At 32.9% G+C, this 13443-nt stretch overlaps 2 protein-coding genes across 2 annotated transcripts; one reads left to right on the top strand and one right to left on the bottom strand.

The window, feature by feature from the left end:
- The first annotated feature begins 8482 nt into the window (after positions 1 to 8482).
- On the top strand, positions 8483 to 11717 carry LOC106435308. Its single transcript, XM_013876181.3, has 5 exons — positions 8483 to 9183; positions 9266 to 9327; positions 9408 to 10763; positions 10833 to 10962; positions 11048 to 11717. Exons 1-5 carry the CDS (start codon positions 9024 to 9026, stop codon positions 11647 to 11649), a joined length of 2310 nt encoding a protein of 769 aa, XP_013731635.2. The 5' UTR covers positions 8483 to 9023; the 3' UTR covers positions 11650 to 11717.
- Positions 11718 to 11806: 89 nt separating this feature from the next.
- Positions 11807 to 12640, bottom strand: LOC106435309. The gene has a single exon (XM_013876183.3). The coding sequence runs from the start codon at positions 12503 to 12505 to the stop codon at positions 11807 to 11809; it is 699 nt and encodes a 232-aa protein (XP_013731637.2). The 5' UTR covers positions 12506 to 12640.
- Positions 12641 to 13443: the final 803 nt, after the last annotated feature.

The following is a 13443-nucleotide window of genomic DNA, read 5'->3' as shown; positions in this document are numbered from 1 at the left end:
TACTTTTGTCGCAATTAATTCTCAAAACCAACTTGTTTCTCAGCTTGATTTTAAACTCATAAGAGTAAAGAGTAAACTGGTCCTCTGGATTGAATCTCAAATACTATAATTACCACTGTTAACTTGACAGTAGCAAGGATTCATTTTTAGTGTATCAATATTCAGAACCGGCCTTTAACGAAAGCGAGAAAAGGATGTGCTTCCAGCCGCCAGAAGATTATGTATTTTACCGGCCACACTTTGACAAACATGTCTCAGTAGCATTAGTGGTACCGTGGTCGTTACACTGATAGTAGGTCGACGGTTCGATACCAGTAATTTTTAAAATAATTAAAATCAGTTAATATGTATAGGCCACATTTTTATATACTGCTTCTAACCCTATAATTGTCAAGACCGGTTCTGTATATATTCAGTGGTGGATGTACAACCGACAAGGGTGGGGCATCTACCCCCTACGCATTTTATATATAAAAAAAACAATTTTTGTTTACTATTTATAATGAAATTTGGAGAAATTGGTCACCCTTATACAATTTCTTTAATGATTTGCGTCAGTAATTTTCCCATTATGACAAATTCGAAACAACTTCTTTTGGTTTCCTTTAGAAATTGTCTTGACTTTGGTGTGTCAAACAGTTATGTTATTAACAATTTATAGCTAAACAAATATTGTTTATATTGACTGTATGTATATTCTTTTTTTTTTACTGTATGTATATTCAGAGCCGGCCTTTAACGAAAGCGAGAGAAGGATGTGCTTCCAGCCGCCAGAAGATTATGTATTTTACCGGCCACACTTTGACAAACATGTCTCAGTAGCATTAGTGGTACCGTGGTCGTTACACTGATAGTAGGTCGACGGTTCGATACCAGTAATTTTTAAAATAATTAAAATCAGTTAATATGTATAGGCCACATTTTTATATACTGCTTCTAACCCTATAATTGTCAAGACCGGCTCTGTATATATTCAGTGGTGGATGTACAACCGACAAGGGTGGGGCATCTACCCCCTACGCATTTTATATATAAAAAAAACAATTTTTGTTTACTATTTATAATGAATTTTGGAGAAATTGATCACCCTTATACAATTTCTTTAATGATTTGCGTCAGTAATTTTCCCATTATGACAAATTCGAAACAACTTCTTTTGGTTTCCTTTAGAAATTGTCTTGACTTTGGTGTGTCAAACAGTTATGTTATTAACAATTTATAGCTAAACAAATATTGTTTATATTGACTGTATGTATATTCTTTTTTTTTACTGTATGTATATTCAGAGCCGGCCTTTAACGAAAGCGAGAGAAGGATGTGCTTCCAGCCGCCAGAAGATTATGTATTTTACCGGCCACACTTTGACAAACATGTCTCAGTAGCATTAGTGGTACCGTGGTCGTTACACTGATAGTAGGTCGACGGTTCGATACCAGTAATTTTTAAAATAATTAAAATCAGTTAATATGTATAGGCCACATTTTTATATACTGCTTCTAACCCTATAATTGTCAAGACCGGCTCTGTATATATTCAGTGGTGGATGTACAACCGACAAGGGTGGGGCATCTACCCCCTACGCATTTTATATATAAAAAAAACAATTTTTGTTTACTATTTATAATGAGTTTTGGAGAAATTGGTCACCCTTATACAATTTCTTTAATGATTTGCGTCAGTAATTTTCCCATTATGACAAATTCGAAACAACTTCTTTTGGTTTCCTTTAGAAATTGTCTTGACTTTGGTGTGTCAAACAGTTATGTTATTAACAATTTATAGCTAAACAAATATTGTTTATATTGACTGTATGTATATTCTTTTTTTTTTACTGTATGTATATTCAGAGCCGGCCTTTAACGAAAGCGAGAGAAGGATGTGCTTCCAGCCGCCAGAAGATTATGTATTTTACCGGCCACACTTTGACAAACATGTCTCAGTAGCATTAGTGGTACCGTGGTCGTTACACTGATAGTAGGTCGACGGTTCGATACCAGTAATTTTTAAAATAATTAAAATCAGTTAATATGTATAAGCCACATTTTTATATACTGCTTCTAACCCTATAATTGTCAAGACCGGCTCTGTATATATTCAGTGGTGGATGTACAACCGACAAGGGTGGGGCATCTACCCCCTACGCATTTTATATATAAAAAAAAACAATTTTTGTTTACTATTTATAATGAATTTTGGAGAAATTGGTCACCCTTATACAATTTCTTTAATGATTTGCGTCAGTAATTTTCCCATTATGACAAATTCGAAACAACTTCTTTTGGTTTCCTTTAGAAATTGTCTTGACTTTGGTGTGTCAAACAGTTATGTTATTAACAATTTATAGCTAAACAAATATTGTTTATATTGACTGTATGTATATTCTTTTTTTTTTACTGTATGTATATTCAGAGCCGGCCTTTAACGAAAGCGAGAGAAGGATGTGCTTCCAGCCGCCAGAAAATTATGTATTTTACCGGCCACACTTTGACAAACATGTCTCAGTAGAATTAGTGGTACCGTGGTCGTTACACTGATAGTAGGTCGACGGTTCGATACCAGTAATTTTTAAAATAATTAAAATCAGTTAATATGTATAGGCCACATTTTTATATACTGCTTCTAACCCTATAATTGTCAAGACCGGCTCTGTATATATTCAGTGGTGGATGTACAACCGACAAGGGTGGGGCATCTACCCCCTACGCATTTTATATATAAAAAAAACAATTTTTGTTTACTATTTATAATGAATTTTGGAGAAATTGGTCACCCTTATACAATCTCAAATGTGGAGTTAAAATGTCCTTTTTCTTTAATGTGTGAAAATTCCTCTCTCCCCTCCCCCCACCCCCCCCCCCCCCCCCCCCCCCCCCCCCCCCCCACCATACTTATTTTTTTAGATTTCCACTCTGTGTATTGTCCCTAGAAGAAATCAGTTGGTAAGTAGTGTATTTGAATAGAATTGTAGGGATGTGCTAGAGATTCATTCCTAGCGTGTATGAGTTATTTTATTTGTCCGTGACCCATCTCAGAATCGTCAGACCCAGACAAAGACGCAACTCTGCTTTTCCTGTCTGACTACACTTTTTGTTTATTTAAATTTTATGGAAAAGTTTTATAACTTTTTGCGTCAGTTTCCGGAAAATATATGGTTCTGAAGCTCTTTTTTAATAGTTTTCAAAAAAAAGAAAAACGGTTCTACAACTTTTTGAAATAAACCTTCCAAAATTGTTTTAGGGAAATTGTATCATCTATTCAAAACATAAACACAAATTCATTAACTAACTAACTAACTAACCTTCTCTAATCAAATTTTTCATTTTTGGTTATTTGAAACCTTTTGAAATATTTTGTTAGTTTTCCTTTTCTAATAGTTTTCCAGATGTTTTTACAATTAACGTGCTTATCATCAATGAACATTATGCCATGAAATGGAACATTTTATTCTAATATATTTAAAACCCATTTTGTTAATCTATAATATTAAAACACATGACCTTTTTGAGATTTCTTTGTTTGCCTTTCCTGTTTTTCATTGGTACAAAAAAATGGTTGGTAGTAGATGCAATTAGAGCTGGGCACAAATGCTTGATACACGGTTTGTACTCGCTACTTGACTCGGTTTGGTTTGAAAAAAATAAGTACTTGCTCAAATCAAGTTGAGTAACAAGTAAGCAGATTTTATTTCTTGCAAGTACAAGTCAAGTATCAAGTTCATTTTAATTTTTAGCTACTTGGTTTGTTACTTGGTTTATTACTTGGTTTATTATTTATTATCCTTTACTTATTCAGTTATTTGTTATATATTATTTGGTTTATTAAATATTTAGTATATATTTCATTAGTTAATTAAAATTTAAGTATTTTATGAGTGGCTACAATTACTTGTTACTTGCCTATGTTCACTACTTGGTTGGTTGGTACTTGATCTTTAAAGTCGAATACTTGTTTTGACCAAGATGTGTATCAAGTAGTCTATTTAAAATACTTGTGAATACATACAAATACAAAATCATAAAATAAAATTAATTATTTGGTTTATTATTCATTTTTTAGTTGAACAAATATACATTTTCCTAAATTATAGTAAAACAACTCGTTTATATTTCAATTTTTATAAGTGAATCAAACATAAATTACATATTTATATAAGAATTTTGGAATTTTTTTTTTTAATTTAATCTATTTACGAATGACTAAAAACCAGGAAAAACAATGACAAAATAAAAACAAAGACATATTATTTATATATAATAAATTTATTTACTTTTAAATTTCAACTAATTATCAAATAATTTACCAATAATTATCAAATAATTTATAAATAATTTACAAGTAACAAGTAATAAAACAAGGGAAGTAACTACCAAATCCATCAATTTTTCACAAGTACTTGAAACTATTAGTACTCATTTTTAACAAACCAAGTACAAGTCCAAAATTTTAATTTTCCTACGAACCAAGCCGAGTACTAAGTATACCGAAAATACCAAGTACTCCGCTTGTGTTCACCCCTAGATGCAATAGCTTAGGTTTAAGCAGTGATGAACATATTGATCTTACATTCTTTTTGGCTGTATGTAATTGCTAACCACGCTGGTGTGTATTTGACTGTGGTGATCTTTGGTGATTTGGAAAAAAAAAGAAGCCAGATGACAATATAATTTTGGTGATTCTAAACCATATTTTTTTTGAAAACGACGTCGTTTCATCTCATTTGAAAACGACGTCGTTTTACTTAATGCCAACAATAAATGACGTCAAATGTTTTTGTTAAATTTGTTGATGGCGTGCCAAATTGGCAAGTCAGCGAAAACATCAATACTATTAAAACAGAAGCAATTTTTATCTACTTACAAATAGTCTAGGTTGGACCATTATATTTCTTATTATTTCTATTTATATCTAATTTAATTGTTAAATATACATCATACCTAAAATTAAGGAACTAACTAACTAATCTATTATTTTTAAAACTAATGAATTTAATTTATATTAATTCGAAATTCAAATAACTAATCAGTTATATTTTAGTTATTAATGTAATAAATAATTATATATATATATATATATCTATTCATTCATATATATACAACTATATATTAATCCAAATGCAAAAAAAAAAAACAAATTGTTCAAAACCCTCACCAAATACATAAAAATATAATTCTTATAGTTATCAATACTATTAAAACAGAAGCAATTTTTATCTATTTACATATAGTCTAGGTTGGACCATTATATTTAATTATATTTCCTATTATTTCTATTCATATCTAATTTAATTGTTAAATATACATCATACCTAAAATTAAGGAACTAACTAACTAATCTATTATTTTTTAAACTAATGAATTTAATTTATATTAATTCGAAATTCAAATAACTAATCAATTATATTTTAGTTATTAATGTAATAAATAATTATATATATATATATATCTATTCATTCATATATATACAACTATATATTAATCCAAATGCAAAAAAAAAAACAACTTGTTCAAAACCCTCACCAAATACATAAAAATATAATTCTTATAGTTAGAGTATTAAAATATATATAAATATATATTATAAAATAAATATAATAGTAATTATATGATGAAACATGTTACTATTGATAGTTTAATGAATATATTTTTTTACGGGTTACTCAAACAGACATGTAATATATATATCAAATATATACCAATTGAACAAATATATTAACACAAATATATCATAAACATTACAATTAATATAAATTGAAGCTAGAGAGTAAGAGTCAATATTTTAATTTCTTAAAAAGATAATTATATATATAAATTATAAAAATTAAGAACTAAATATAATAAAAATATATATCAAAATTAAAATAATAAATATTTACATTTCTAATGCGAATAATGAAATTAAATTTTAAATTTTAAATAAGCCATAGACAAAACATCAAAAAGTATCTAATAATATGTGAATAACAAAAGTAAACTAACTAAATAAACAATTATATTTTTTTTTGCAAACTTAAATTATTAATTTGTAATAGACGTATACATATTATTGATGCTCAAATCTATTTTATTTTTAGTATGCATCCACTCAAATATTAATCCATTAGCAAGATGGAATTTTAGTTGGACTAAAATTGTATTAAAATTGGAATACCAATTTCATAATATATTCACTATTCATCTGAACATTCATGAATATATATTACAATACCCTAAATATAATAATAAATCAAACCGGATTACATATTGGGTCATCTATCAGTTCAACCGATAACCAGATCTCGGGTTTTAACAGTTGTTACGGGTTTTATAGAATTTTTAAATAACAGTTTTTTTTTTGAAAACTAAAATGGATTACATACGAACCACCGAATTTGGCAATTTAACTGCGGGTCGGATCGGATTTCAAAATATTGAATATAATTTTTCATTTGTAATATCTAAGTGTAGATACAATTAAAATACAAATTTATATCAAATAAATTTGAAATGTTTCGAAAATAATCCCGCGCTTTGAAAGCGCGGGTCAAAATCTAGTTTATTCTATTAAAACAGCAGTGTGACCCATTAATAAAAAGTTATATCCAACTATCTATTTCTTTTATCCAAGAGACCACTTATTATTATCTTTATATAATTGTATCTGATTAATTTAAAAACTGCCACGTTCAATTTTCTTTTTTAAACACCACCACGTTCTTTTGCATCTCCTATTAAAAAATTACCAAAAAAACAATTTAGTAAAATCGATTTTTTTGTCCATGGAAGGTGACCGTGTGGCGTACATGCTTGATCGGTGGTATTCTATCTCCTCTAAATCGCCTGAGTAACTGAGTTAGCCGGCCACCTAATTTGGTAAAAGTTGGGATCTCGATTTTCTGTAAAGATGGCAAGATTAACAAGTTTATACGATTAAAAAACCTATATATTTGAGAAGTTTCATAATGTTAACAAAAACCAGAATGTCGACTGTAAAAAATACGAGACAAAATTAGGTTTAACATAAAGAAGAAGATGTCACGTGGTCTCTCTCAGGTGCCTTTACTATCATAAAATGGGAATGAGCCCATTAGCCATCTAAACAGTGCATGATCCATTAACCCACATGGTTTTTCGTATTAAAATTTTAAAACTTTTAATATCAGAATGTATTTTGTTAATACTACTGAAATCAAATTTCAGGATATAATACTACTGAAATCAATAAATATATAATACTAATGAAATCAGTAAATATATTTGGCTCCAATTCTCAAAACAAACTCTAACCCTATATATTCATATGAATATAATTTATAAAATAAAATTTTAATTTATAAAATAACTTTTTTCTAAATTTAAATTATAACTAGATTTTGACCCGCCATTTCAAAGGGATAAATGTTATGTCCAACTATGTATTTTCTTTATTTTAGGGACTTTATTATTCTCTTTGATTTTATTTAAACATTAACATGTTTAATATAATTAAAACCTAAGAACACAAATATAAAAATAAAAATTTTCAAAATAAATTTTTAAACAAAAGATATACCCGCCCTTTTCTTGAAAGGGCGGGTAAGAATCTATGGCACAAATTAATATTTTAACAATATAATAAATTCAATATAATTATCAAAATACTTTACTAATCTTTTTTTTTAAATTACGCAAATATGATCATAGATAAAAACACAAATATGATTACAAAAAAATACATATATGATACAAGGAAAGACACAATTACATACTTATGAAACTTGATTTATTTAATATACTTACAAAAATTATCTATTCTATCAAATTCATATCATACAAAAATATGATTATACAAACACACAAACATATAAATTATATTAAGCAATAATTTAAAAACAAAAAATATAGCCGCCCTCTCGAGGGCGGGTCACTATCTAGTTGTTAATTAATTCTAAAGTCAATGAAAGTTTGGTGTTTTTTTGGTCAGCCTAAAAGTTCATGTTTCTTTTGGCAATTCGTGCAAAGTTGAGGTTTTTTTTTGCCGAATTCTCAAAAAATTATTGGTTAGTGTTTGTATTTGGAACAGAAACCGATGCAAGAGTTGGAAGTGAGAAATGGACTACGGAGGAAACTGGATTCGTCAGAAACGAGAAACAGAAACCTCGAGCCTGTAAACTTACTGTTATGCTCTTCGATTCTCACAAGTCACAACCACAATTTGCGCTTAAACAAAAAACTTATTCGATCATACACCTTCACCACTCTTTTAATTATATATATTTATATTACCAAACGATTAAAATTAGGAATCCTTAAAATTACACTTAATTATTTCATTTTTTTCATATCTTACTCTAGTCTACTTCTATCATCAGCTACTTAACCTTTCGTACGCATGCTCTCTCTCTCATCTCGACTTCTGCAAGTAAAAGAAAGAAAAAAAAGGGGTGTAAAACAATCTCTCTCGAGCCCCTTTCACCGCCAGTGACAGCAGAGAGAATCACACAGTAAAAGGATTTTTAACTCTCTCATCTCTCTTTTCAGTCACTTCGTCACTATCGTTTAGCTTTTGTCTCCTTTCACCTTTTTAACTCGACTGCGAATATTACCCGTTGAGTTGAGTCCCATTTTTTGACAAAACACTTTTTTTTAAAGCTCAGTTTCTTTTTTGTAATAAAATAAAAATAAATGAGAGTGTGTTTCTTCTTCTTCTTCCACTGTACAAATCGTCGCTTTGCTGATTTCCATCTGTCTCCTTTCTTTCCCCTTTCTCGTAACTTGTCGATATTTTGCTCTAATGTACACTCTTCTTCTCTGCTTTTCCTAAAGAGATTCTTCTTCTTCCTCCTCCTCCTCCTCACGAGCTCCAAAGTTTCAGAAAAAAAGCTGATAATCTTTTTATAATTAAAAGAAGTCTTTTATCTTAAGCTTTGAGCTCAGATTCTGTCAAGATATTCTTTCACCAGAGAATGATTGTTATTCTCCGGTGAAGTTATTGGAATGCGAGACATTTATCTGTGTGGTGTTTCCTTCTCTCTGAGCTTTTGTGTCGGTCGTTAGGGTTTGGTGGTAATGACGGGTGAGTTACAGGAGACGGTGGCGCCGTGTGGGGCCATAACTGAGAAACGGCCAAGTAGACTCAGCGGTTGCGTCGGCGTTTTCTTCCAGCTCTTCGATTGGAACCGACGCTTCTCTAAAAAGAAGCTCTTTTCTCGCAAATCTCTTCTTCCTGGTTAGTGTCTCAGTTTATTATCTACCCGGTTGTGTCTGAAAATGAAAAAAAGAGATTCTTGTTTCGTTTTTTTTTTCCTCAGGGAAACAAGCTTCTAAGAGGTTTGGTGGGAATGATAAACTGCTAAAATCTAAGCTTAACCTGGTGATTATTTCACCCTTTTTATAGTTAAAAGTTTAAATGTTTAGTTTGAGTTTGAGTTATATGTCTCTTTTGTTTTGAAGATTGATGATGAGAACAGAGGAAGTTTCCCGAACCGAGGTGAAGTTGTGGAGTTTAAAAAGCATGAGATGAGACCTCCTAGCTTGGTAGCACGTTTGATGGGACTTGAATCAATACCATCTAACCACAAGAAGAAGAAGAAGTCATCACATTTGATGAATCAGGACAAGGATAAATGCCTTTTGTCTGACGAGGAAGATAGTGGTTTGGATAAGTCTAGGCCAGAGAAGATGCAGAGAACAATAACAGGTGTGTGTGATAGGCGTGTTATGGTGAAGAAGTTTGGATCAGACGCCATGCAGATCAAGAACGTTTTGACCCGAGTAAGGAAACATCATCACCAGCATCAGAATCTGGCTTCTCCTGTTAAAAGCCCGAGGCTTCAGAGACGTAACTCTAGGTTGATCAACGCTGCTGCTAGGATTCTTGAACCGGGGAAGAGAAATTTGAAATACAACGCTATTGCTTATCCAAGTTCTTCGAGGACTATACGGTGTGGAAGTGTTGGGAAAGAGCCTGCTGTTTCACCTGATTATAACACTAGTGTTGCTTCTTGTAAAGCCTGTGGTAGCTTTGTTGATGTTCATGGTACTAGTTCGGTAAGTGAAGAAAGTGGAAAGAACATGGTTTGTGTTTCTGAATCAACTCCCTTTGAGAGGAGTAAAAGAAGTGTGCATTGGAGAAATCAAGAACCATCTGTGCCTGTTTATGGTAAAGGCAGAGGATGTATAGATCAAATGGAGAGGAAAGCTCTTCACCGTGCTCGGTTTGACTTCAATGGGAAGCATGTGAAGGATGAAATATCAATGCCAGGCGACAGAATGTTTCCTCAGTCTTACACCTTACAGAGAAGCAGAGGTTCGTCTTCACCTGCCAATGCATCCAACTGTAAAGAGAAGGACTTTATTGCCATCAGTAGAGGTTCAAGTAGCAGGGAGGAGTCTTCTAATAGATCAGGCCTAAACACTTGTGCACGGAAGAGAAGGCTAGCTTGTGCAAGTAGCTCTATGAGTAGTCCAGTGTCAAGACGAGGAGATGGTAAACGCTCTTGGGATTGTAGTAATGAAACAGCATTTTCACCATTGAAACTTGGTTCATCTCATAGAAGTTATAGCCAAGGCTGCAAGGAAACTAAAGAGAGAAAAGGACCGCCACGTGTTCCGAATCAGATGGGTCAGAGAAGAATACAAGTTGATGCCGGTACTGTGGGTTTGATTCAGCAGAAGTTGGAAGAAATCACTTCTCAAGAAGAAGATGCATTGCCCAGTAAACCGGCCTCTTTGATCCTCCATGAGTTGCTTTCTTCACTAGCACGCGAGCAGTCTTCTTATACCCTGGACGTTGATACAGCTACTCAGGTATGTTTTATATATAATCTGCAAGAATGTTTTAGCATTTGATTCATTCTGCTTTCTTGATTCTTGCAGAGGAAAGGCAAAACAGAGATGTGGAGTTCCATTGGTAACGCAAACAGTGACTACACAAGCCCTGGCTCCGTACTGGATGCATCTTTCTCTAACGAGAGTTGCTTTTCCAATAGCTTTGACAATGTCTCAGGTTACATAAAGATCTATTCAGACATTAATTTAATTTCTGTAAAAGAAAACTATCTGAAACTTGAAACTGCCGTTGTGGTTTGTAGTTCCAGGACAGATGAGGCTACCTCTAGAGCCAGTAGACCCCGATTGGGACGCTCTTGAAGTAACTTTGTTCAAGAACTCAACAAGTGGTGGTAACTATCAAACAATCACCAGTCTGGTCAGCCATGTCTCCAACGTCTTGCGAAGTTTAAGCAACACAGGTCTTATATTAACGCAGCAGAGATTCACCAACGCAAGAGAAGTCATAATCCACACCGAGCTATTGGCTCCCCAAGACAACTACCTGATCGGGCAAGAACTCTTCGACGAACTTATGATCTACGCAGCTCGTTCCGATAATCTGCTTAATCTCCCTGGAATAACCGGAGGGTTCCTCGTGGATGCAATGATCGAACACTTGGAAGAAAGAAACATTTCCTGCGGACTAAAGCCTTCGAGTGCTGAAGCATCAGAGTTGATTCAAGGTGTTCTTGGGGAAGTTCCAAAGTGGGCAGCATTGGCACGGGTTGACTTGGATGAAGTTGTCAGTATCGAGATGGAGAAATGGATGGATCTTGAAACACATTTGTTTGGAGTTGGAACAGAGATTGCGTATGAGATCGTTATGTGTTTGGTCGAAGAGTTAGCTATGGATCTACTTTAGTATTTGTGTAATTCACACTATTAAACCATTTGAATCATATGATCAATGCTTATTGTTAAATCTAGCTATCACTCAACAAACCAAATCATAATAAAAACAAATTCAATCTTTATCAATCAAAACCTAAAAACAAATCAAATCGTGTTCGATTGGGACATTAAGTTTGTCTGTAACCTAGAATAGTCCGACCACCACCACCACCGCTAACTGATTTCCTCCTCCCTCCTCCTCCTCCTCCGCCGCCGAGTGACTTCCTTCCACCGCCATTAATGGCTGAAGCTGCGGCGGTGGAAATTTTCTTAAGATCTTCAACGGTGGCATTGATCCCTTTGCTTTTCTTCTCTCCCGCACTAGCAGATATGCTTCCTCTTACGGAAGAAACCGTTCCAGAGGCTGTTCTGCTCTTAGACGGCGGCGGCGGAGTGAGATCCGTCCTCCGGGGGAGCAAGTTCGAGTTAACCGGACGGCGATTTTCCTTGCGGATCACGGCGGAGAAATCAGGAACCGATTGAGCCAACGAAGACGACGACATTCGACGCGGATTAGCGTTCGCCGGAACACAGTTAAACCCAAATCTCTTCTTCTTCTCCGGCGAAACTTTGATTTCGTCTTGTCTTGTAAAGCCGAAACTCGTTTGTTTCTTGTCTCCGCGGAAGAACCTCTCTTCCTCTTCCTTGAGTATCTTCTCGTACTCTCGCTTAAGTCGAAGCTTTGATTCTCGCAGTGTCGCGTATTCTCCGTATCTGGGTCCTCTCTCGAATTCGCAGAGATTGTTTTGAGAAAGTAAGAGAGACATTGGATCGACGGAGAATAACAGAGGTTCCATACTAGGGTTTGAGATCGTATCCTCCAACATTATGGATGGATCAAAATCTGGATTCGAGGTTTTTGTTTTTTTCGCGCTGTGTCGTCTTCTCGCAAAGCTTTACTGCTCTTCTTCTTTTTGTTCGTAACGGTCTGATTGAAAGAGATGAGAGACTTTAAAATATTTTGTTGTGTGGATGCTTTTACCCTTTTATCGTTTTTGACTTTTGTAACGGTCTTAATTTTTGGGTAAGTGGGACCCAAAAGATCCTCGGTTATTAATTCGTCAATTATTATTTAATTTTCAATTGCGTTACTCATTCGGTTAAATACTCACGTCACTAATTATGATCATGGAAAAATGAAAATAGAAGAACTCGTATGAAAGACATTAATTATGCTATTGGCAAATGCAATTCAAAGATACACATATTTGACGAATTTATGAGAATCTCTTCGGTCAACTGGTCAATGGCTCTCCAACAATGACACCAAATTTGGTGTTGAAATTACACTAAATTTGGTGTTTTTGTGTAATCTCTTGTTGACACTAAATTTTACACCAAAAATCATATTATATATTATTTTGATTTTATTTTGATTTTTTATATTTATTGTTTATAATTGATAAATAATTATTTTATCACATGTAGACTATTATTTATATTTTTATTATTTGTAAGTGATAATAGTCATTTAGAAGTTTATTTTGAAAATAGAAATAAAAGAATAAAAATTTGGTTTTTGAAAATAAATAAAAAATACAAATAATACAATATATTAATGTTTAATTACAAATTTGATAGTAATTAAACTATATTTTAAAAAAAACTATATTATTAAATGAAACATTATAAAATATGCATTTTAAAGATTTGGTGTGATGAATAGTGTTACACTAATTCGCATTACACCAAATTTAGTGGGATGATGTTAACTTTGGTGTCTTGTTGGAGATGAAATTACACCAAATTTAGTGTTTTGTTGGAG

The sequence above is a fragment of the Brassica napus genome, chromosome A2, assembly GCF_020379485.1.
Source record: "Brassica napus cultivar Da-Ae chromosome A2, Da-Ae, whole genome shotgun sequence".
Lineage (NCBI taxonomy): Eukaryota > Viridiplantae > Streptophyta > Magnoliopsida > Brassicales > Brassicaceae > Brassica > Brassica napus.
This window is presented reverse-complemented; position numbering and strand designations above follow the sequence as displayed.